The 26,852-nt window shown below is 36.5% G+C and overlaps 1 protein-coding gene across 8 annotated transcripts in view; it reads right to left on the bottom strand.

Annotated features, from left to right (window-relative positions):
• SCAF8 (SR-related CTD associated factor 8) overlaps window positions 1-26,852 on the bottom strand; it is a 155,159-nt gene that overhangs the window by 78,607 nt on the left and 49,700 nt on the right. For 4 of the 8 annotated variants that reach the window (XM_048937671.1, XM_048937670.1, XM_048937669.1 and 1 more), the window contains exons 13-20: window positions 25,978-26,078; window positions 24,843-24,956; window positions 24,140-24,296; window positions 22,926-23,056; window positions 21,533-21,677; window positions 20,897-20,977; window positions 20,140-20,364; window positions 17,597-19,511 (exon numbers count right to left, since the gene is read on the bottom strand). In XM_048937671.1, the coding sequence (XP_048793628.1) occupies window positions 17,812-19,511; window positions 20,140-20,364; window positions 20,897-20,977; window positions 21,533-21,677; window positions 22,926-23,056; window positions 24,140-24,296; window positions 24,843-24,956; window positions 25,978-26,078 (2,654 nt within the window). In that variant the 3' untranslated portion in view covers window positions 17,597-17,811. Of the gene's footprint in view, window positions 1-5,116; window positions 5,230-10,175; window positions 16,439-17,596; window positions 19,512-20,139; window positions 20,365-20,896; window positions 20,978-21,532; window positions 21,678-22,925; window positions 23,057-24,139; window positions 24,297-24,842; window positions 24,957-25,977; window positions 26,079-26,852 lie in introns of those variants that run through there. The other 4 variants (XM_048937668.1, XM_048937664.1, XM_048937667.1 and 1 more) reach the window with 3 other exon arrangements.

Raw genomic sequence — 26,852 nt, forward strand, 5'->3', positions numbered from 1 at the left:
GTAAGGTGGATGGTTTATAACACAAGGACATGAACATGTGAAGAAATATTTACTGGGTACTTAGACTAGCTCTAAGAAAGCTAACCTTTGGGAATTGATACTATTCAGTAGTAAATCGTCCTCTAGAAAACACTTTGGTCTCATAGGAATGAGAACCTCCCACACTTGGCAAGTAAATAGGAAAATGGATGACTTCCTCACCCCGCTCCCCCCACTATACTACTCTGGCAGCACTTTCTGAGGACAGGCCATGCAGCAAACACAGGCAATGGGTGCACCTACAGCACAAGCAGGAGGAGCAGGAGTGGGCACAGCATGGCACAGAAGCTAGGCTGTGTGCCTATCCTTGTGCTGCAGCCTGACACAAGGCCAGCACAGCTCAGGTGTGCCAGTGCAAAACAAGAAAAAGCAACATTGCTTTTAGAAGGCCTATTGAAGATTTTTAAACCAGTAAAAGGAATTTGGCATTCTGATAATTCATTTAATCTTGATTTTCATTTGTATTCTCATGTTTTTTGTTTTTTTTTTTTTTTTCTGTTCATTTGTTTTCCCTACAGCTAGGATAAGTCTTACTAAAATAGCAACCCAAATATACTGATTTGGAATTAAACTACTATAATTTTTGCTGAAAGGACACCGTACATCTCCTTAAAACTGTTTAGCAATGATATAGTCAACTACAAATTTGGAACTTGACTTCTACTTGAGAGAATTAAAAGTACTATGCATCTTATTTCCAGGTGAAAGTTTTTAATTATCTTCAGTTCTCACCCTTCGAATCTAAGAACAGTCATTACCCATAAAGAATGCTCAAACAATTAACAAAATTGCCATTTGCATTAAAGTTTCCTACATACTGAATTTTGTCTTTTGCTTTACATAAAGCAACACTGTTTTCTTTGGCATAGCCATATGCATTCTTTCATCAGTCATATAAAGACATAAACAACAACAACGCACACATAATAAACTAACAAAAACCCAACCGATCAACAAAAAAGCCAGGAAGAATTACTGCCCCTCCACCTCCTTCCTTCACCAAGTGCTGTGCAGACCAGCATTTACATGTCCCTACAACAACAGTTGCTGCTGTGCATCTCTACCCACTCCACTTGTTTCTTCTCCAACTACCAACACAGGTCATTGAAATTCTGCTATTTGTCTGTACCAATAGAAGTGGTGTTGTTAACTTGGAAATATGAAAGCTGGGAAAAAAGATGCTGCTACAAGAAGAGTGAAGACAACAAATTCCTGCAGAAGGATAGGGCCACAGGAGGTACTACAGCACTGGCACTCCTCACTTGCACGGCAGCAAGACAGAAAGGGAGCACAAGAAGCAAAGACAAACATACAAAAATATGGGGCTGTGCCTGAGACAGCTTCTAGCCTTTGGTTTACACACACTAAGACCTATCCCAAAGATGCCTATGTTGGACCTACCACACTATCTTAACTTAATGAATCTGTATTTGACAATTTCTCATACTTAAGTAACAACTGAAAGTGTATTTAAATTAAAATCCCAAAGAAACGTAAAACCAGATACTCCTTTACTTCTTTTAATTCAAAGCAAAAGCATATTTTAATCCTTATTCTGTAGCTAGAGAGAATACTACAGTCACCTCGTTCTTAAGCAGAGCAATAAGATATTCACTGCAACATGGAGGAAAAACCAAAAGAACTGGAATTTCAGAGGACTGCCAAGGATCTCATTAAATAGATGAATTAGACATAATGAAGGCTATGGCATGAAAATCACAGGTTTTCTGGCATTTGCATTCACATTTCAACATTCTAAACATAAACCTGCAGTTGCTTTTGAAGCACTGAGTATAAAGCATTGTAAAAAGGGTGAAGTGAAACACTGAACTAACACTTTGATGCTCAAAGGTACCACCGGACTGAGGAAACCACTGTGCATACAATGGTTGGAAAATTAATTCTTAGCTAACCCAAACCATACTCATAATAGTTTTGTTATGAACAAAATATTTTATAAAGCAAAGCAGGCTTCAAATCACTTGCTCCTTTAAAGGAAGATTATCGTTTCTCAGGCAAGCTCAAGAAATTTCAAATCTTAGGTCTAGTTACTAAAATCAATGTACTCTGGATCTCGATTAAGTTTTTCCTAATTCTCCAAGATCAATCACCTGTGGCATGAGAGGAAGAACACAGGATGATCTCTCTAAACACAAAAGTTTTTCAGACAACTACAGTTTGGGTTTCTGTTTTCTCTCAAAAGCTTCAAAACAAACAAATAAAAAACACTCAATAAGTATTGTAACATCATTGAAAATGCAGCAATAACAGTGTAGTAATGAGCCCCAGGCTGCAGCAAGCAAGGATACACTCAAATGCAGCAGCCATAGTCACAGAAACAAAGGAAAAGATCTGCTCACCCTTAGGAGACCTCAAGTACACAAGGATCTCCAACAAGAAACCTTCACCTCCACTGCCAGCCCTTAAATGAGGGCTGGGAAGGGTAGATCTTGGTTCCACCCCTTTGGGTCACTCAGGTGCATTGCTTGCACCTGAGCTCCCCTGGGTTGACCCTGCCTTCCCACCAGGTGCTCAATCACTGCTTCAAGCCCTGAATTAGCATTTTCATTATAGGTATGATAGGAGATTTTCTTACAAGTTAAAAAAAAAAAAATTATATATATATATATGTATATAAAACTTATATATATATATAAGTTTTGAGATCCAAAGTAAGAAACTTAATTAATTTATAATGCATCTAGAATGGAGCTTGGCCTGTTAGAAATAAGAAAAGTTGTGTTTGATGCAATGAACTTGATTCCAACAAGATGCTAGAAAAATTAGACGCTTTGAAAAAAAAAAAAATGACCAATGGGAGAAATTACAAAGCAGAAATACATTAACATGAAATAAAGCTAAATAGTGTTTTTCAGTGAATTATAGTAGGCTAATTCATATGCAACTGTTTCTAACAGTCAAGCATTAGAAATGCCAATATCTAGACATACACATAAACTTAAATCCAGAAGAAAAGAGGATAAAAATACTCTTCCATGGTATGGAAACTCTCTCAAAGCAGTATTATATAACTATATTATATTAATGGTAAATGTATCTTTAAATTTACAACAAAGTAAACTAGGTACTATTTTCTTTCTGCCTTTACTTCAGATATTACAGAAATTAAGACAAGACTGTTCAAGTGCCACAGCTATATCTTCCTACATGTTAAACTTACAAAGATTCTTTTTATGTTTTAGAAAATAGTTTCTGTGATGTATACTATGTTAATCCACTGAAACTATATATAAAACATGCTCATGCATCCAATACACTCACTACTGAATGTTTCTATAGAATATGAATAAAAATTATATACAATTTCCATATGTTATTTGGCATATTCACTATCATAATACATGACCTGTTAAACAGAATGCATAAAGGCAAGGGCTTCATGAAGAAATCTTTCAGGTGATGGGTCTAATAAAATAAATACTATCAACTTGGAGCAAATGTGCAGGCGATTAAAGCTGAAGGTCTACCTTTTCTTATTCATTAGACTTGATCCTATAAATGACCAATTATTATACAGTTTTTTGAAGGAATCATAGTATTTCTCACAGGACTGACGTAGGGGATGGGTTTATAGGTAAGGATGTAAGATAGCAGCTACTTCTGACATCTGCATTTGGCGGGATATGCTGATCAAAAGATGCACTGCACTCCATTAGCTACCTAGCAAGGGCAAGGTGCCATAAGGCCTGCAGAGAAGCAGAAGGTGGGTGACAAGAAAGAGGAGTCACTGTCAGAGAAACAGGATGTGAAAAGGGGTTCCTGTTGGCACACTCCTTTTGCATGCCACTGGCAATACACACAAACTGTCTAATAACAAGGAATCTGCTGAAACTCTCACCTGCCGGAGTTTTGTTATCCGGAAACATCAAAAATGCATGAACACATTTACAGCAGTCCTGTTCTGGAAACAAATTTTTATCAGTACTTCACTGCCGGTATTCAACGCCACATTGGACAGGGCCTTGCGCAGCCTAATCCCAGCCTTCCCCCTGGCAGGGGCCTGAGGATCTGTGGGCTTTGAGGTCCCTTGCAACTCAAACCATTCTGTGATTCTATAATTCACTGGGCTAAAGTGCTCCTGTATAGTATCCACGGAACGATCATATACATTCTATTACCTATATATGAGCCCATGAACATTACTCCAAAAAGAAAACTGATCTCACTGAGAGCAATTACATATTCTATATAAATATAGGGGAATATTATTTAAAAGTTAGTAGGATCAAAATCATCACTGTGACAAATCTACCAAGCACCCAGTAAAAGAGCAGACAATTTTGGGTAAAAGCTCTTTTCTCAGCACTTTCCAGAAGCATATGCATCTAGTCTCCTTTCAGACATGATGCATCATACTGTAAAAAAAGACGATTTCACATAATAAAACACCACACAGCAGTTAAACAGAGGATTCTTACACTCAGAGAAAAAAACAAGACAGTTTAAGACTCTAAAGACAGTGTAAAGCAACTCCCTCAACTGAGCTCTCCTGATCACATTTCTCCAATTCATAAAATAACAGGTGTTTGAAGATCACAAAGAGAAGAGCAGAAAGTAGCCCAGAGAAAACTCTGCTTGGCTCTCATCAGGACATGTAGAAGGAAACAAACTTTTGACAGTTTTCTAAGTCCAAACTACTTTGTAATGTGACAGGTAAGATCTGGGACCTGGTAGGCACTGCTCACTGGTCAGAGTAGGGAGAGAGGTGGCAGCTCCCAGCAAAGCTCTGCCAGGTCAATTACAGTTCAGTTAAAAAGCAGAGAAATAGCTCAACAGCCACTTTCACAGACCTTTCTCCTAAAATATCAGAGTGACAAACAACATCTTTTCAAGTAGGTTCAGATCCATGAAATTATGAACGTGTAACGTCTGCTCCTTTTAGCAAGAACAAGCGCATAGGAACTGGCACCGTTCTGAATCTGACAGATAGTGCCAGGAAAATTCCACTAGGTGGACGGAAAACCATGCACTGAAGCACAGCTGTGAACTATTTTGAGAATCATGTTCAAGTGATACCTGAATAGGGCCTAGGAGGGCAGTTGTCTGGTTCCTATGTAGCAGTAACACAAGGGATCGTGAAGAAACAGCTACAGCTGAATACATTCTGTGCACCCTCTGCTGGTTTCAGAGCAGCAAGCAGCCAAATGTCAGGACACCAATTTAATAAAGCTGAAGCAAAATCCAGGGAAAAAAAAGAAAAAGAAATGTCAACTGCAAGCAACAGTAAGAAGAGATACCAAATTCATTTTCAAAAATTCAAAAATAAATGTTTGCAAAAAACTTTTTATTTTATAAGTGCAAAATGAAAATTAATATTGAGTGGACACTACTTACTTGCTCAAGGATGTTTCATACCAAATTTTCTGCAAGTTTTCTGCTCCTATGCTTTTACTTGTAACTTCTAAACACTCGTTTAAATCTACTTGCATTTTTTTTTTCTGTAATAGTTCAAACTAAGCATTTGTATTTTAGTATTCTGTCCTACTTCAAAAGAACAAGTAGATCAGGTGAATCTTACAAACCTTAGCAAGGAAACTGAAGTCAGTGACTATATTGTATTTAAAAGGAAACCACCCCTTTCACTAGCAGATATTTCAGCTGTTTCTCATTATGGCTTCAAACTAAGACAGACATCCTACTCACAAAGAAAATAGGAGTCAACATTTAGTGTTTCTTTTCAGAATCACTTTCTTCTCTTTAGCATAGCTTTTACAAACATCGCAGTTTGTAAAAGCTATGTAAAATAGTAAAACTATTGTAAAATTATTGCTTCTCTCCAGTTTGCAATACTCCTCTCAGCTGTTCACAGGTTTACACACGAATTGCCATGGTTTGCAAAGCTGCCTTAATCCAAACCTTTACGTATTTGAGATGAACAAAAACTAAAGCAAATCAAAACACCGTAGCGTAATAGTGCTAACACTCAACAGTAGCCTTACTTGAGCAAGCTTGGCATCAACTCTACATCATAACCGTGAGAACACATAAAATCCAGCAAATGCACATCCCTCTGAAATCCCTTCATTTCACAGTTCTTCAAAACTACAGTAAATCTTTTGGTTTCAAATACACATTTAATCAATTCTAGAACACTGAAGAACAGAACTTCACATCTCACATTCGATGCATTGCTAACAAATCTGCACGTTTAGAAAGAGTTAAAGAATATGTACTCTTTTGCATCTTTCCAAAAGGAGCTTCCACAGTGGTCCATTTTAATTCCAAAAAACTACGATCCCTTGAAAGAAAAATCTCATGATATTTTATCGTGTAACGATTTGTTATGATCTATGGATTTGATTATGAAAGCGTTCATAATTTTAGAGTGCAGAATAAAATACAGTGCAGTTAACTGAAAGAAAAGCTTTCCCTATTTCTACGCAATTCTGCTGATGCTTGAATTTTTTTTCTTATTTTTATTTTTCTTTTTTTGCATCCTCCTCCACTATATTGTGATACACTTAAATGGAAATAAATGCAGAAAGCTTCAGAAGCTTCATTTCTAAAAGAAGAAATTAACTACTAAACAATTAAGGTATTTTTTCAAAGGTGCATTCAACTGATATACGTACATTCGAAAGATAAAAGGTAAAAGAATAAAAAGAAAATAAAGCAAATTTATAATGTTTAAATTCAATGCAACCAGAACATTTTTTGTTTTAGAAGTGCAGTGATCAAAGAAAGATTTGATAACCACCTGAAAACAACAAATTAAATAACACTGGCATGGAGATCCTCACCCTACCAATTACTTCTGGGTGGGGATATGCAACTCCCCTCATTGCTATGCTATTAAATCAGCTCTATTTCACACAGAAGAAAATTAAACATTGAAAGATCAATAGTAGTTGTTTTTTGATTTGCTTATTTCAAGTTTGTCTTTTTGTTTTTTAAAGAGATAGAAAATGGTGCATGTGGCAGGGACAGCACATCTCACCTATGTCACAGGTGTGACCTAGCGATTCCAAGTACCTGTGTACCTTGCTACTTTTAGCATGGTTTGAGGTTTGCTTAGTGTTTCAGAAGTGATTGCAATGAATGACTCAGATCTGGCCACACTTTATGAAAGGAATAATAACCAGCTGCTGGACTGAGAGCCCCCATAAAGATAAAGGTCAGTGAGGGGTCATTCGACTGCCTTTTCAGTCTTCCTCTATCCAATGGCTGCAAAGAGAGGTTCAAAACCTGGATAAGGTAGCCTGACAACAGAGGCTTGCTCTTTTCACATGCTTGCTTTATTGCGCATACCCTGAGGAGCTGATCTTCACAGAACCTGTAAATCTTTTGGGGACATAGTGCATCTTTCCTCATTAAGGAAGCAAGAATGCAGTTTGAGGTGCCTGGACTGGACGCCACATGTATTTATGCTTCTTCCCACATGTAGGTGGGAGAAGCATAGAAGAATAGTGAGAGTATACAGAAATTGTTTCTTCAAAACTCTGAAGAATATATTTAGTTTCAGACTGAAGACATTGGAAATCATGCTATAATAATCAGCTTCAAAATGCTCACTGAAGAGACCTTTTGCTGAAGAAAACGGGGCTTGTTTAGACAGGAGACGTTCTAGGGGGACCTCAGTGTGGCCCTCCAGTAATTAAAGGGAACTTAGGAGCAGGAGGGGGACAGACATTTTACGTGGCCTGATGGTGACAGAATAATGAGGAATGACTTTAAACTAAAGGAAGGGAAATTTGTTAGATGTTAGGAAGAAATTACTTTCTCAGAGCATGGTGAGACACTGGAACAAGTTACCCAAAGAAGCTGTGGAAGCCCAATTTCTTGGAGATGCTCAGGGCCAGGTTGGATGAGGCCCTGAGCAGCCTGAGCTGGTGGGTGGAAGTCCTGCCCAAGACAGGGGGTTGGGACTGAGTTCTCTTTAAGGTCCCTTCCAACTTAAAACATTCTATATAACTGTAGGAAACGAAACAAGAGTGGAAATATAAATAGGTATTTTGTCACTACAATAGAGATTGTGTGTCTAAGGATAACATGTGAGGTTTCATATTTCAAGCTTTTCAGAAATTGAGAAGAATGAAATTAGAAGGATTCTAAAGGTTTCTAAAAGAGCCCTAAGAACACCTTGGTTAGGAACAGTGATGACAGCAGGATGCCAGTAGTTCCCAAGCATGAAGACTGCATAAGAAGTGGGAATGCAAAGATGAGCAGACAGTACATTTGAGGCAACCACCTACTAGTACTGCAGAAGTTCGGAACACTGCAGTGTTGCAGAATTTGATTCCTGGCCCTTCTCTGGAAAATGGGACCTAGAAACAGAAATCTACAGAATAAACATATGAAGGCTGCTCCAAAAGTAATGCCTCCTATTTTATGATGTTGGCCCACAAGGCAGATGCCTATGGCAGTAGATGTTGAACTTTCCCACCAATATTCCACTACATTTTGTTGACATGTGACAGATGCAGCAGAGGGGCAGTCTGACAAAACGGCGTTTGCCACAGTAGTGTGGATGAAGGTAAGGGGTGTTACTGAATTCCTCAGTAATGGAAAGACTGCACCCACTGACATTCATCAATGCTTACTGAACACTGATAAATACCAAACAGTGGATGTGAGCACAGTGAGTTGGTGGGTGGTGTGTTTCTGAGGTTCACCTTCACTGGTGCAGATCACTACAAGCACGGCACGCAGCATGGCGTGCAGGCTCTTATTCATCGCTGGCAAAAATGCATAGCTAAACTGCTCGTGACTGTTCAAAAACTGTTCAAAAACTTCAAAAACCGTTTTATAGCTGAGAATTTGCTCCATCATACAGTGTTGTGCTTCTTGTATCTGCTGTAATTTCTATGGAAATAAACAGGAGGCATTACTTTCAGAGCAACCTAGGGGTGTGTGTGTGTGTACATATCAGTAGTTTAACAATAACAAATTCTAACATATTGTCTATCTTCTCATATGTACCTGAAGTCAGTGCTAAACAATCATTCTAAGATGAGATATATAATTACTAAGTTATACTGTAAGATATTTAATAGGTCCCAATTTTGAAATGTGTTAAGGAGACAAAAGAGCAACAGTGAAATGGCTTAGGAAGCACATCTGAAATACAAAATTTTCAGAGGGCTTTCAAAAATGAAGCCAATCAGTTGGTAATGCAGATTGTGAATTAAAACCTTTCCCTAGCAGCGTTTCCCTGTCTTACTATTTTACAGATATAACGGTGGAAGTGTTTAGACAATTGCTTTCACATATTTGTTCCTTTTGGATTGATGTTTGCTTTTCTGTCACAAGATCAGGGACATTCAGAACAAATTAATTCTCAAAGTTGGGAGAAGTGAAATACAGATAATTTTTTTGTTAAATTTCTTCATTATGAAAAAGAGACTAAATATTCTAGTAACAAGGTAAGGGAAGAAGAGGAGAAATGCAAGATCTTGGCATTCACTATGATGTGCAGCTGTTGCATGAGACAGTTCCTGAAGTCACTTTGTGATCTCAACTTTTCAAATTGCATTTAATAGCATAAACCGTTGGGTGTTGTGAGAAATGTCATCTTACTTATATTCCTAAATATATTGGAACCAGACTATCATGTCTCTCTCTCTCTTTTTTTTTTTTTTTTAAATCATATCTATTCTGGTCAAACAGAAATGCAAGAATTTGTTGGAAAAGGAAATTCATAGAGAAGAACTCAGCAGTACATTCTCAAATGAAATAAGAAAAATTTATTAACCTAGTGCTTTTTTTTTTTTTTAATTCTTTGATGATAAAGCTACTTAAATATAAATCCCAACCTTTCCAAAAAGCAGTAGATGGAAGATAAGAAGATGGAGAAAAGAAAACCAGTGCATACATATTGGATTCTAAACCAAGAACAGCGACCATGTAGTATGGGGCTTCTCTGCATGCAGCACTGAAAAGACCTCCTTAGAAAGCAAGGTCATTTGGAAAGAGAAAGAAGGTAAGATCAGTGTGTTTAACTAGCTTTCTTTCTTTCACTTCATGAATTATCCTGCTGAGGATTATACAAGTACAACACCTGCAGTTTTTTCAAATATTTCATACATCTACTCTCATAGATTGCACATTTCATACCATTCTACTCTCAGAGTCTTGGAACAGCCTTTAACAGAGATGCCTGCTCATGAATACTTCTTATGAATACTTCTTATGAATACTTACTTATGAATTAAATCATAAAAACAAACACATTCTACCTCTTAGAGAGCTTTAGGCTTTAAAGAGTAGAAATCAGAAAATGAAACTAGAACCAGATAATCTAGCACCTTAGCTTTTCTAATGGCTGCTAAAGAGAAAACACACTGGACAGAGTCTGAAATTCTGGATTCAGTGAAGCCAATGGCAAAATCTCACAGGTAAACAACTGGTCTTAGAATCATAGAATGGCTTGGGTTAGAAGTGGCCCCAAGGATCACCAAGTTCCAGTTACCTTGCCACACGCAGGGCCACCAACCTCATCATTCACAACTTGTCACTTACTGTGTCTGTATTGGTCATATACCTGAACACCAGAAGTAATTGAAAATGCAACAAATTTGAGCATCCTCTAATCAGCATTCAGACTGGAGTAACAAGAGCAAGGCAATGTAACTCTCGGATTTTACACTAACATCTCAGCTCCACACATTTCTTCCAGACAAGTTGGTTCACTCTTTACCTGGAGCCTTCTGTGTTCTGCAGCACCTACTACTTAAAAGAGCCAAAAGCGATGTATTCATGTTTCTATCAAGTAATTTTTCCAAGATATTGTAAACTTACAAATACTTACACATCTATCTGACCCTTCCTAGTTTTCCTTTTTTTCTTTTGTCATATGAACAACATTTGGGAAAATGCTCTGGACTAGTAATATCTTTGGATGCTTGCTTCTTATTGAGTGAATATTTAATCAAAATGTATGTATTCATTTTCATTAAATCTAAAAAAGAAAGTTTTATTCACATTTTGTAAGTTTTATTTGATATCAATCTAGGTTGGCAAGCCATTCCTTCTTGGACATTATCTAACTATTGCTTGTATTAGGTCCAATTCATAGTGTCTGCTAGAATTTTCAACAGGTTGAAATACTACTTGAGAAGACTTTATCTGTAAAGAACAAAATAAATTCCTCACCTAAAGGAATCAGTGTGATTTAGTTTTATAAGAAGAGAATTAAAACTAGCATTAGGGAGTTAACTTTAAAAGACAAATGACAAACTACAGAATAAGATTACTAAACAGACTGCACTGTTTCCATGCAAGTGCGTTTTAAACTTCTTAAAAAGAGAAATACAGTCATCTTCAACTGCACATCAATCAATCAAGCAACTACTTGAGTTTTAAGAGTGCACACATCAGACTTTGCCTTCCTCTAATCCATGGTAGCTGAACATCTGTAAGATAGTAACAGTAGAAGCTCAGTGAAACTTCCCCTTTTCATGAAGTCTGTGCAAAATAGAATGGAATACAATCATTTTGGCAAATACAGTTTTACAGTTTATCAACTTCAGAGAAACAAAGAACAAAAAACTACCAACTCAACTATTAAGTATCCTACTGCTTTCAAGAATCACTTTCCAGACCTTATACACCTTCCCTAAAAGTTACTACTCTTAAAGAGGTGCTACAGATTTTGTTTTCAGTAGCTCTATTTAATCTTTCTTGATTATGAGATATAACAAAACTTCAAAATGTTGAGTACTCAAAGTGCTTGCACAAACTTTGTGGGATGAATACCACCACTAAGATGATGCTTCAAGGAGAAATATAAGGCTAGTTGCAATATGATATAAAATTTGCCCCTGGAGAGGAAAAAAAAAAAAGTAAACAAAAGTCCAACCTTTTTGCAATTCTTGTCCACTTAAATGGCTTCAAATTAAAACAACCACAACAAAGTTTGAAATTTTGCAGCAAAATTAAGAGATTCTGCTTCCATATTTTTTCAGTCTCTCTCAGCTACACAAGAAGTAGATGGCTTCTCAGTACATCTTTACATGTGAAAGCTCAGCACTTGAAAGGCAAATGTGGCTAACTGCAATTTAGCTAATCAATAGAGAAAGATCCCTTTATCACCTTACTTAGCAACAATAAAATTGTCCTAGTTACTCTCAGTATCTTCTGACACTTTGTTTTAAACTTCTTACTCTTAAGATTCCTTTAAAATAGAAAATTCCATTAAGTAAAATATAAAATCCCATTAAAATAGAAAAGCCATTTTTTGGTTGTTGTTATTTTAGAACTATATTACTGGAATCAAAAATAATGAAATTTTTACCAGCTTCAAATTAAATGATCTGAAGGTTTGACTTAGTGGAAAATCTATCAACAAAATGAGCACTTTAAAGTGTCATCGGATCTGCTGATCATTGATGCACAGGAACTTACTGGAGAAATCAAGACTGGAGGTAGCCTGGGCTGCAGTGATTATGTCCTAGTAGGATTCATGTTCCTGAGGAATTTAGTCTGGCCTAAAAATATAGTAAGGATCTCAGGGAGGCAAACTTTCAGCTGCTAAAGGTGGATAAAGGACTTCCTGGGAGAGTATCTCAGGAGATAAAGGAGCTGGCAGATACTGAAAGATATTTTTCTAAGAGCATAAGAAGTTTTAATTGCTACATGCAGAAGATGAGGCAATGAAGGAACTGGCAGATAAAGTTGCTAAGCCATTATCCATCACCTTTCGTAAGTCAGGGGAAGTACCTGGTAAGTTGAAAACGGGAAACATAGCACCCATTTTTAAGAAGTGTAACTACAGATCAGTCAGCCTCACTTCAATGCTTAGTAAGATCATGAAGTAGATCTTCCTGGAAACCATGTTAAGGCATGAAGATGAAACAGAAGACAGGAAGGTGATTAGAAATGGCCAGCATAGCTTCAAAAAGGACAAATCATGCATGCCTAATTTGGTGGCCTTGTACGACAGTGACAGCACTGATGGATAAAGCGAAGAGCAACTGATGTCATCTTGATGTCAACTTTGATATGGTCCCATGTAACATTCTCATCTCCAAATTAGACAGACATGGATTTAACAGATGGACTATTGCATGGATAAATTGGCTGAATGGTCACATTCAAAGAGTTCTAGTCAATAGCTCGATGTCCACAGGCAGACTAATGATGAGTAGCGTCCCTCATGGGACAATCCATGAGGATTGATACTGGTTAATATCTCCATTGGTGACATGGACAGCGGGGTCGAATGAACCCTCTGCAAGTTTGTGGGTGACACCAAGCTGAGTGGTGTTGGTAACACCTTAGAGAGAAGGGATGCAATCTACAGGGACCTGGACAGACTTGAGAAATGGGCCCACATGAACCTCATGAAATTCAACAGGGACAAGTACAAGCTGCTGCATCTGAGCTGGTGCAATCTCAAATCAGTACAGAACGGATGAACATGCTAACAGTCCTGAAGAAAATTATGAGAGGGTACTGGTGGATGAAAATCTTCACACAATTTGTGTTTGCAGCCCAGGAAGCCAATTTTATCCTGGGCTGCGTTAAAAGTAGAGAAATCAGATAAAGTGACATGACTGACTGATGCTCTCTACTGCACTGTTGTCAGACATCACCTGCAGGCACTATCTTCAGATCCAGGGATGCCAACACAAGAGAGACACAGATCTGTCGGAGCGAGTCCAGAGGACGATCACAAGGATGATCAGAGGACTGAAACACCTCTTCTATGAGAAAAGGCTGTGAGAGTCCAGGCTGTTCAGTCTAGAAAAAAAGAAGGCTCTAGGGAAGTAATATATACCTTGCAGTCTTCCAGTACTCACAAGGGCTTTCAAGAAAGACAATAAGGGATGACTTATCAAGAAGTGTAGTGATATGACAAAGGTAATTGCTTTAAATTAAAAGATGACAGATTTAGATTTGATGTAAGGAAGAAATTCTACACTATGAGACTGATAGATACTGGAACAGGTTGCCAGAAAAATTGCAGATATTCCATCCCCAGAAGCGTGTAAGTTCAGGCTGGATGAGACTTAATATAGTAAAATCTCATCTAGTGAAAGGTGTCCCTGCCCACTGCAACGGAGTTGGACTAGATGATCTTTCAGGTCCCTTTTAACCAAACCATTCTTTGTTTCTATGAAGACTGGCATAATGTATCCCTGGACATGCTCAAAACTGCTGACATTGTTTTGAGAGATCACCGCAATAAATTGGCTTATTTTACAAATATCTTCTATAGACAATTTATTTGACAGTCTTCCAATACTGGCTTAACTAATGTCTATTCATTCCACACTGTAGACTTGATTACAGTAGTCCTGTATTGCCTTATTCAAGGCATCTTCAGAAATAAAGCAATTTAAATCATTGACATGGCTTGAAGGGTGGTACATTACTCTAGTAAATTGTAGGAATCTCGCAACCTATTCCCTTGAGTTTGCAGTAACAATGTGGAGCACTGTGTATAAAAACAAAAGTGTACCAATATTTCACAGAATATATCTTCAGCAAAGGGACTGTGTCATTATAGTAAATAAAGGCTATGTTTCATCTTTATAATATTAATGGATCTATCATTCTGTTCAAGTGAAGTCAGAATCACAGGCTGTTTGAAATGGTAAACAAACATTAAACAACTTACTAATGCATGAGGTTTTCAAGTGAATGTGCATACTCAAACATATTGTTTGTGTTGTCTGCAGAACTATTTGGAGCTATTCATACATATCACTTTTGTAGACAAAAAGACCAAGTATGGATCAGCTGCTTTAAGTTGCTAGAATGAATAGCTTTTGTCATGGCAGAAGGCTTTAACCTGGCATAAATGAGAACTGCTCCCTAGAAGCCTGGCCCCTATTTTCTCTATGTCCCTCTCTTACTCTTCCCTTTGTGTTAGGAAAAAGTACAACGCTATTGCTAACTACATCAAAGTGTTGGATGCTAGGACAGCTCCTTTCAAGGCATATGTTGCTTTACCATGGCTTAATCTAAAATGAGAAGGTTTTCACTCAAACTTTTTCACCAGCAAGTTGAAGAGACCATACTAGGTTTGCTAGTATTACTGAATATTGTTCTTCTGGTAATATTCATCTGCACTCCAAATCAGTAAAATAAGAAATGAAACAGTTCTAGCTGTAAACAAGATGCAACTGAAAACTGTACAATAAAATTTTATTCTAGAAAAAATTCTGTTAGAAATTGATGGTGTAACACATACGTACAGTAGCCAATTTATTAACGTTTAAAAGATATTAACAAAGATGAAAAGTCATTAAATAATACATTGTTTTATACCACTACTAGTTGAATTATTTAAACTCTCTACCTAGTAATTTACCTATACCATCATACTATGAGTAATTTAGCATACTGTAGATCTCAGTTTAGAGAAACAGATTAACTTTTAGTTTTAAAAAAGCATTTAACAAAACATTTGTAAACAAAAGCTACTGCCAATATGTGTTTGATTCTGAGTATTTACATGGTCTGTGGCTGAAGTATTTTCAGTCTACAATACAAAAACAAAAAAAAGAAAATCCCTTAAATACACGAAGTGCCCTCACACCTGTTTTGCATGTTTGGACTTCCAGAACTGTATCTGCCTGACCTGAATACTACTGCTAGGTTGCGCAGCATTATCAAGCAACTTCTTTGAGCCATACAGACTGCACATGAAGGTACTTTCACTTTAAATATTGTTCACCTCAAATCGCAAGACATGTTCTAGGAATAAACATATCAGCAAGGTCAAAGCAATAATTATTTAATTCACCTCACTACACCCTAATGACTACTGATTGCATAGTAGATAAAGAACCAGTCATATCCACTCTTTTCAAAGGATTACCTTCATTAAGCTGGCTCTTTACTGTCCAGAATAAAAATCCCTATAATCGATAAACTGAACCATGTCACAGCATGAAAAAGTAACCCATGTACCAGAGGAAGATGGCAAGAAACACATGTATAACTTGATTCTGCTTCCAAAATCTTGCTTGTACTTTACACTCACATGACACACTCATATTGTCATCCCTTTGGAAGAATTGGAAGGGGAATTAAAACTTGCATGTTTACACTTTAACAGTAAAGATCAAAATTCTAATCTGAGCTAAAAACATTTCTTCTAGAAAAGAGGCATTGGGATAACAGAATCCACCTCTCTGATACTACTATGCAAGAGAATAACAACTTCTTCAGAGCTAAATGAAATGCCTTCAGACAGAATTTTAACAAAAGTTACGTTGAAAGAAGTTGGTGGAATGCATTTCAGTGAAACAAATTGAAAATCTTACAATATTAAATGCTCCACCACCAATTTGAAGGACATAAGCAGCAAAGTATGTGAAATAAGAGAGAATAGTGCTACTCATTTACCTAAGCAGCCAATTCCTCTCAGCAATTTAACAAGATTTTCTCCTTCAGTATTAAGCCACCAAAACACAAAGCCCCCTGATTTCTGTTAAAACAAACAAACAAAAAAAAGAGGATTTTTCAGACCAACAACAGCTTTTTACTCTTCATGCAATACTTTGGGACTTTGAGTCAATAAAAACCACCACAAAGTACTTAAACACTACCACTGTCTATCCAGAATACCCAATATGTTACAAAACAAGACAATGCAAATACTTAATTTTGGCTTCACATGTATCCTCATTTTAAAAAAGAAAAGCTAAAATATTACTGTATATTCTTACAGTGTCTCATATTTCACCTTCTGTAAGTAGTAAGAACTTCATACATCTACTAGCATAAGAAGGTAAATGTAAGCTTGACAGTATCACAGCGATACACTTTGTAATCTTACTATCTAAAGAAGGTGAACATTTTTCTAACCTATTTTTTTCAATTTTATTGAATTGTCTGCAATATTCTGTGAGTGTGTGTACATACACGCACGCACAGAGAAAGTAGTATCTACAAAGAGTTTACACAAATATTTACATACATATGTTATACACATAAACTAGCATGACTGCATGATTTTCCATGTAAAAACCATACACATCTTTCTTGCACATGATAGCTGTTGCATTGGTCTTACAAAAGTAGTATAAACCTTTTGCAACAACTAGCTAAGCATATATCATAGCTGGTTCCAAGTTTTTATAGCTTGCAGGTTTCTTTAAAAAAAAAAAAAATACAATACCTAGAACACTGTTATCAAACAAATATGCTTTATTGGCATCTAAAAACAAAATGCACCCAACATTAAAATGTACTTTTGCATTGTTTTTTAAACCCACTGCGGTACGAGGAACAAACCACAAAACACTTACTTTAGAGAAAACAGAGACTATAGTGTAGATTTTACAAAATCACTTTTAATCTCTGTGTTATGCTCCTTAAGTAACATGGGCCATTTCATTTTCTGCCAAATTGTAGGAACATAAAATATCACAGCTTTGTCTATACTTTAAAATTCTGCAGCAGCCTAAAAACACGGACAAGATACACCAGCACCTGTTTTCAAGTATAACAATTTCAATAGCCAACCTAGGGGTAGTATCTAAAAAATTCCACTGTCTTCCATAGGAAGTCTTTGTTTGACAAGCTGTTATTTTACCTTTATGAAATTAAAAGCAAGTGGGGGCAAGTTTATGTTTTACCAGAGAAATTAAAAAAAAAAAGTTTACCTACCATGTTCAAATTAAGAACAGTGTTCTATACAAGTCAGTTGTACAGTTATTTAAGTGAAAGATGAACATGAACATCAGATTAACTTAATTCTGGCAGACAAAAGTGAACTACTAAGGTCCAGTCAGCCATTTATCTATTACAGAGAGATGACAACTTTACAAAAGGTATCTTTTACCTACTGAGTGATGATTATGTCCCCTCAGTTTCTGTGCTTTCTACCACTGGTTCACTTTCTATATCAGCTTCTGTGTCACTCTTCTCTTTGTTTATCTCGACGGAAGATGTCAGTTTTTCATAAAGTTCTGGATCATCCTGCACCTGTGCAGTTGGTGGTTGACTTTCTGTCTCTGTATTTTCACCGTTTACCTGGGGCAAATTATCCGCTTTGCGTTGGGAAGTGGCCCCATCAAAGTATTCAAAAACCCGTGGGTGTGGAGGGGGGATCCAGTTGTTTGACATTCTGTCTCTTCCAAACCTGTTTCCATTGATTTCTCTGCAGAAGTTAAAATCTCTGTCATCCCTGTCCCTCTGTCTTTCCCAGGGTCTTCTGCGGTCATCAAAATCTCTGTGAGCATCTTGTTCAAATCCTCTATTCCAGGTGGGACCACTTCTACTATCAAACCTATAGTTTACATGCCGAAATCTCTCTCTGTCCTCATGGAAGCCTTTAGGGCCACCATAAATAGGAAAGGCATGGTGCTCTCTTTCATCATAATCTCCTCTTTGTCCCCAGTGCTTATCTGAATTGAAAGCAAAATGCTCTCTTCGACCAAGATTATCTATACCTGGTCTTCCAAAATTTTCTCTCATGTCAACATGAGGTCTTGCAAAATGTTCTCTTCCATCTACTGGAGGTCTTCCTATGCCCTCTCTTGGATCAACTGGTGGTCGTCCAACAGAATCTCTGACATCCACTTGGGATGGTCTGTTGAGATTATCTCGGTTTTCCACTGGAGGAAAGCGATAATCTCTGTCTCCCTCCTGCTGAATATTATCGCCTCCAAGTGGTAACCTTTTCTCTGGATTAGAAATGCTATCAATATTTTGTCTTCCTGGTGTTGCAAAAGGTCTTTCTGTTTGATTAAAAATATCTCCTGGAGGAAAAGGACCTCGAGGTGGAGGGTGAAGAGATGGATCAAGGATTGCTGGAGGAGGAATACTACGCTGTGGTGGTATTCCTGGCTGCATTAATGGAAACCTTGGTCCAGGTGAATGGGGCATTAGGCCTGGACGGATATCTATGAGAGGCATTCCTGGCATCCTTTGACTACTAATATTTAAATGAGGCATATTTTGAACACCAGCTGGGTGCTGTATTGCCAGAAGTCCAGAGTTACTTGAAATATTTGGTGGTGGCACTCCCATAAGTCCAGAACTACTTGAAACGTTCGGTGGTGGCATTAGGAGAAGACCAGAGTTGTTTGAGACACTCGGTGGCTGTACTCCTGCCAGAACTCCTGAGCTACTTGAAACACTGGGAGGCTGCATTCCTGGTAGAAGGCCAGGGCTGCTTAAGATATTGGGTGGATGCACTCCAGCTAGAAGCCCTGAGCTACTTGAGACATTTGGTGGTTGCACTCCAGCCATAAGTCCAGAGCTGCTCGAGACGCTGGTTGGCTGAACTCCTCCTGCAAGAGAAGAGCTACTGGAGACACTGGGTAGTTGCACTCCTCCTGCAAGACCAGAACTGCTTGAAACAGTTGGTGGTTGCACTCCTCCTCCAAGTCCAGAGCTGCTTGAGACACTGGGTGGCTGTACTCCGCCTGCAAGTCCAGAGCTGCTTGAGACACTGGGTGGCTGGCCTTCTCCAGTTAACCCAGAACTGCTTGAGACACTGGGTGGCTGCATTCCTCCAACAAGTCCAGAGCTACTTGAGACATCACTTTGCACTAAAATGAAGCAACAAGAAGAACAGTTACCAGAAAATGCCAATGCAGCATAATATTGGAAACAAAACAGAACTTAATCCATTATTCAAGTAATACATTCAGAGTAATGATACTGCTGATGAGGTCAGTCTCAGTTTCTACAGGGAACATAGATCATTTTAATCATGTTGAGGATAGACATTAAGCCATGGAAATTAGCACCTGTATATAGTAAAGAAAGTACAGCAGCTTAAAATTGACAAACTCCACAACTATCACCCAATTTATGCAAGTGAAATATTAAAATACTTGACATAGGTCTTTAAATTTTATACTACTTTATTCTACTCTGCTTTTTTGCATTACTGTTCATGTAGAACAAATGCACTTCTAAAATGTTTTCAAGAGATTTAGCTCTATTTCTCAAATCTATAAAGAAAAGATTCCCAAGAAAAAGCTGCTAGGAATAAATGATTAGATTGTGATAAAGATGATCTCCCTTACTCCTTCATTTTAAACTGAAAATTATACTTAGCATACTACTTCCAACTCTATTTATTAGTGTATTGGACAAGGACCAGCAAAAAAAACCTCTTAAGCTTGATGATGTTTATTGTATGCGAAAGTATCAGACAAAAACATTTCTTACCAGCTCTACCATTTTCACTGGAAGAAATCTGAAGGTCTGCAAGATGAGATCCCTTTTCATCAGATTCTTGTTTGTTGATTGGCAGAGGATTAAAGATGCTTCCAGAAGATAACGTTGGAGTAGCTAGATTGCTACTAACTGTGCCAACAACTGGTAGAACCAGGCCAGTAAAAGGTACATCCTTCATCGTCTCTTGAGCAATTGGTAATGGAGGCTGTACTAAAGCTGTAGAGAAAAAACACAAGTGCATCACAGTAACCATATCTGCATCCTCCATGTTTAGTTTGTTAGGTATCAAGATAATAAATCAATATTCTTTTAATTACTGTAAGAATTATGGTAGTTTTAATAATTTTTTTTTTTTTTTAATGTTCAATCAGCACTCTAATCTTTACTTTTTTGTAGAGAATTTGAACTGCAGGCACCATAACCAATCAGTACTCTTTAAAAACACTCTTACATGTTAAATTGATAACAGTTAAAAGGCTAACTAAAAAGAAATCATTATAAATTACTCAGCAACTAACATTTGATAGCTTAAGTAATAGATACATCTGTTATAGACAAGTAAAAATATTAAACTATGCATACAAATATTAAATAATTCATTTGTCATTATTTTTTCCCCAGTTACTCCATGGTATATTCCTATTTTCCATTAGACAGGACTAATATATTTTTCATTAAGTGATAAGCAGTATATCAAACAAGTAAGCTTTTAATGACATACAGCAACTATGAGAAGAATCAAACTTACATGTTGGAACAACTGGTGGGACAACAGGTGGTGGGACAACAGGAGGAGGAACAACAGGAGGAACTGGAGGAGGCATAAAACCTATATGGAAAATGTACAAATTATTACAGTGACAAACAAATATAATTTTGCATTAAAACCTTACTTATATTATTTGTCCTGGAAAGTTGCATCACTCAAAACCAGTGAACAACACAAGTACGTGAAGATGTGACAACGGTTGTTATTTTCAAAAAACAATCCATCTTTATTGTAAAAGATCTGCGTGCTCATCTTCAAAAGGGATTTATGTCAGCAATACCCAAATAGGTATCATATTTTCATTAGGAGTTTCAAAATCTTCCAAAGAAAGGAGATGAATTTTAAGAATCTCTTAATTTTGATTTTTCCCCAAAAATTAAAAACAAAAACAATCAGAAAACAAACAAAAAAATCCAGCTTTAGTAATATGCTCCACAAAATATGTAAGAAATCATTTTTAGACATTAGGAATTTCATATTGGGTTAAAATTAGAGACTCTTGAGTTCGCTCAAGCAATAACCAGAAGTTGTTGGAAAACTGTACAAAGCAAAATATACGTAGCACACAGGTTGAGAATACTTATTACATATTCAGTTTTCTCCTTACTGACTTACCTGGAGGTGGCTGTGAAGGATTGAAACTTGCTCGCAAGAAGGGTGGAGGAGGAATGGCACTATAACCAGGAGGAGGGACAGACATTGTGACAGGAAACGCAGGTGGAACTAAGCTAACAGCAGGCACAGCTGGAGCTACTGGAATCTTTTTTTTTTATGGAAAGAAAAAAAAAAAAGTAATTTAAATGCCTACAGCATTCAGTAACATTAAAAGAGTTTATTCACTGACTTGCCTGCAATTCATGCAAAATGTTAAATGTACCCAAAAACTTTATATTCTGAAGGCTCTGAAGAATTAGACTGCGTTCTGGAATAGTATCTGCGTAACAGATAAATAAGGCCACTGGATGAATCCTATGCTATTTTTTCATTTTTCTAAAGGAGCAGAAAATGCACAGTTAGACATTATGCTAATTGAAGTATAGAAAATTACTTAGGGAGAGAGGGGAATACAAAAAGGAGGAGGGAAAGAGAAAGAAAGTGTGGTGAGAAGTAGGGGTGAAAAAGGAAGAAAAGAGAGAGGGAGGGCAAGAGAAAAAATCTGGCAATTTGAGGGCACTTAAGAAACAGTCATTCCATTCTCATTAGAAGGAACAAAATATTTCAGAACAGTGCCAGAGTGTTGTGAGGTTAGCACGTGATACTCTAACAAACCTGATGAAATCCTGGAAATTATATAATAGTTCTATGTTCTGTTTGAGCTGTGCATTTTGGCACAGTGCAGAATACTCAGAAGTAATACAGAGCAGAATAAAAGCAATATACACATGTAGACACATATACATGTATTTTTAAATGAATCACAGTCTATGCTGGGAGGAAGTTGAAATAAGAAGACCAGGGACAACATAGAAAAAACCGTAAAAGCACAGACTTCAGCACAAGTAAATGCAAAAATGTTAATTTCATAGTAACATCACGTCAACTCAAGTGCTGCCAGTGTCTAGACACGTTAAGAAAAAATGACAATATGAATACAAGTTTTTTTTTATTTAACAACTGCTTCTCATTTTACACTTTCATTGGTCATAACAAAAAAGATTTTAAGAGTTTGACGTAAGGCATCGGAGTTCACACTTGTGCTCAATACTTGCTTATACTTGCTTATACTCAAGGAAAATTACACCGCATTCTTCCAGCCTTCCATAATAGACAGCTATTGATTAGATGCTAATAAAATCATGTTTTATCAGGTAGAAGAAAATACAGCAGATACTCAATGGCTCTCACAAATTACTGTGCATCATAGACTACAACAATCTACTATTCAGAACACAGGGCTTTAAATATTTTGCTTAGGCACTTTCCTTAATATTGAAGTTAATCTGTATTGAATAAAAACTTACCCCTCCAGCTGTGTGGAGATTCTGCAAATTCAAACTTTAATACAAACCTGCAGCATAGTGACTGGCTGCGTGTAAGCTTCTGTCTGTGTTGTAATCACTGTGCTCTTATCAACTGCAGTACTCTGCGTAGTTTGAATATTTTCTTTAGGAGGCTCTGAGCTCCTTGCTGTTTCCCATTCTTTATTAAAAAAAAAGATGCATTTTTAAAATAAAAAGATATTGATGTGGGTTTTTTTAAAAAGTGCTTTTCTATTTTAAACAGTAAACACAATTATTTATTTATTATGCATTTTAAGAATGTTAAATGTTTCTAAACACCTGCTTGGCGCTATTTAATTGTGCCTGTACACAAACGAACTTTTTAAAACTTGACAAAGTTTTTCACCAATTATTCTGTTAATAATTCACAATACAGAGTATGTTTCAGATTTCTAAAAATTTGGCTGCAGTAGAATGACAGATCCTCAAGTGGAGAAAAAACACCAAACAAACCAATCAACCAAGCACAACTCCTTTTTACCACCTCCTCATATTAACTTCCAACAGTATCAAGAAAAAAGGTTTGTGTTTTTCAAGTATAAAATAGTGAATGTATTCCAGTAATACTTCGTGATTTAATTCTTACGTTACCTACAGTAAATTTTTACTCCAAGCATTGTGAATGCATTTTTACCTGAAAAATTATTGTCTCTATAATGAAACAGTCTTAATACATTGCTTATTTCAATGTAGTCTAGTCATTTGGTGCTAGACCCATTTCAAGAAAATACAGTACTCATGTATCTTTTACAAACTTAGCAAACTTCTCAAATAGGTTTCAGTATATAGCTCTAACACTACATGCTTTCTTGTCTCTGACTTTAATGGAGGAAATACCTCAAAGTTCAGCTAAGTTGGTCCTATTTGGACAAGTTCCAACACCAACTTAAGTCTTATACTAGAATATAACATCTTTCACAATCACAACTAGATCATAATTATTACATAAATAACGTACTTAGAATTGAGCATACAGCAAATTGGAACTGTTAATTATTATCTTCCTTAAATTAATCCCCCTGACAACAGGTCATGACAATTAATTAATTACTCCCCTACAAAAATAATCTACATTTCAATGCCATTTATATTGTAAACAAGTAGTTAGTAATATTAATGTAAACTTTAAAAGAGTATGTGTTACCTAAAGAAATAAACTTTCTCAGGATTTGCAATTATAAAAAAATAAACACATTATAAGTATCACTGTTAATGTTCATACCTGTATTTACTGTCTCCTGATCAATCATGCCACCTTCAGCAAAGCCCTCCAAATCATCCAGTTTTACCTTCTCCCAAGGAATATATGAAACTCCCAGATCCACATCCCAGAATTGCTTATACTCTGTTTTCACACCTTTATTTAAAGCCCAGGCAATCTGAAAATAAAACCCCAAAAGATTATCTGGTTATGTATAACCCGTGAAATGTAGGACGTTCACCTGGCCTCTGCAACAATAGGAACATTAGTTACATTTAAAACCTCAAATTTCTTCTGCATTATTTCTAACATACACATAGGGAAATCAAGAATACGGTATTTAAAGGACTCTTCCTGAAGTGTCAAAGAAAGCAGAAAAAGCATAGCACCTATTCAAATAATTAACTTCAAGAACACTAGCAATTTTAGTATTAAGTGATCTATGTGGTCAAGTACAGGACTTCAGTATTTCACAGTATTTTTTATCACCAACATGTATTTAAAACATTTTCCAGATATTTTCTAAGCATCAAGTCACAATTTTATTTAAGTATCTTCCGTATTACCTGTCCAAACCTGCACTGTACGCCATATGTACCTTAACAATTCATTCTTATTTTCCATACTGTCAGTTTGAATTAATAGCTGTTAAATAATTGATCAACTGATAAAAAACTGCACTGCTTTTGAAATGGACACCATCTTTGGACTAAGTTCAACTTACCTTAATAATTTTAGATCCAATTTTGTAGGACCCAGAACTAAGCTTCTGAAGAGCACGATATGCATCTTGTCTATGAACCATGCAGACATATGCACAACCTCTTGGGGGAATCATCTATTGAATAAAAAAAGATCCGTGGTCTTAAAAAGTAGGAAACATGGTACTTCAGATTACCTATCTACACTGAATACTAAAATAACAAAAAAAAAAAAAGGGAGGGACTTATACTGTAACCATCACTGTAATAAGCATAATTAACAATTCTGAGCATCAGCAAGAACTAAGAGTGAAGTTAGTAGAGTACAATAGTTACAACATCTCCTAGAAGCAGCAGCAAGCTGAAGAATGGGTGCTAAAAGCAGCATGACAGATTTAAATGACAAGCAGAAAGCAGAGGTGCTATGGCAAAAGGTACTGAACAATTAACAAGTTCTTTGCCTCAATCTTCACTTGTGAATCAGTGACACAGATAGTGGGATGAAGTGCACAGGAAGTTGGCAGGAAGGTTGGAACTGAATGATCTTTAAGGTCCCTTCCAACTTACTCCATTCTATGATTCTACTAGACTAAATCTAAATGACTCTAAATCATGAGAAATATAGCTCCTAAGGAAAGCATGCTTTTATGGTCACATTTTATAAACACGCTCTTGTTTACAGTACCATGTATCCTTTTATAAATGATTTAGATACACTGACTGCTATTTAGCACCCCTATGTATGCATATAACCAAGCCATTGAGGACATCACATCGCACTCTTATCGATTAGTGAAATAAAAAATGATCTCTATTCCCATGTCACAACACAAAGTGAAAAGGCACAACTTCGTACTTGCTAAAATCCAACTTCAAAAAAAAAAAAAAACTTGTTTTAAACTTTTAAAACTGTGCAACCAAAGTTTTTGTCATGGAAAAGTCATTTTACCATGAAGCATACTGTCTTCAGTGCTTCAAACAAAAGTACATGAAGACCAACAAGCAAACATCATAGCTACAGTTTTTAAACAGTGATAAAAAAAAAAATATATGTATCAATCACCTAAACACAAGCTTAGGCCAAAAAGGAATCCAGAGGCCTAGGTATGTTTAAGTTGCTTAAAATCCTTAAAAATGGATGATAATATGCACACTTACATTAATAGATTCTATTTGTCCAAATTCTTCAAACAAGTTGGTCAAATCTTGCTGTGTTGCCTTCTTGTCTACTTGACCTACCCAAAGAGTAGTGCTGCAAACTGCCAAGAGAAGCATTCATGTTACAACAAGTACTAAAATGTTTGCTTACAGAACACATTATAGAATGGATATAATAGGCACAGAAATCATGGATCAAAAGCAAGAATAGTAAATCTATAACTTACTAAGCAGAGAGTAGGTAAATTAATAGAAATATTAAAAGGCTAAATGAAACAAAAACAGCTGTTCAGTACAAGCGTTCACTTTTCTTGTTTTACTTTCTTTTAATCAAAATAGTTGTTCTAAAAACAATGAAAAACTTTGTTTAAAAGCAATAAAATGTCAGCTTTTATTGCCTGCAGCAGAAAGGTCCCTCCCAGTCAAAATATTCTATGCTCACCTATAGCAAGCTGTAATAGCAATTTGCCATTAAAAAGCATACCTGTATGATTAAAAGACTTTCAATTGACAGTAGTACTCAGTAATGCTGAGGACTAGCCCTCAGACTTCTCTTATACACAACTGGCTCCTTATCTTTTGAAATTTCACAGAAGTCAATTTATTTCTCACAACAAAATGCGTAAGAAACAATTCTTCAGACCTCAACTAGTGATAACAGTGGTTGTCATATTTTGAGTTGCTTAACAAATTGAATGAATTCAATAGGCAATTTTTTTTTCTCTTCCAATTCCAACCTCACACTCCTTAGTATTCCCCTTCTACATGAGACAGACTACCTCCAAGTGCTTCAAGTGCTGATGCTCTTCTATATCTCACTTAGCATCCCTGCTTCCCAGTCCCTATCCATTCTGATTATAGTTCCCTGCTTTGTA

The sequence above is a fragment of the Lagopus muta genome, chromosome 2 (assembly GCF_023343835.1).
Source record: "Lagopus muta isolate bLagMut1 chromosome 2, bLagMut1 primary, whole genome shotgun sequence".
NCBI lineage: Eukaryota > Metazoa > Chordata > Aves > Galliformes > Phasianidae > Lagopus > Lagopus muta.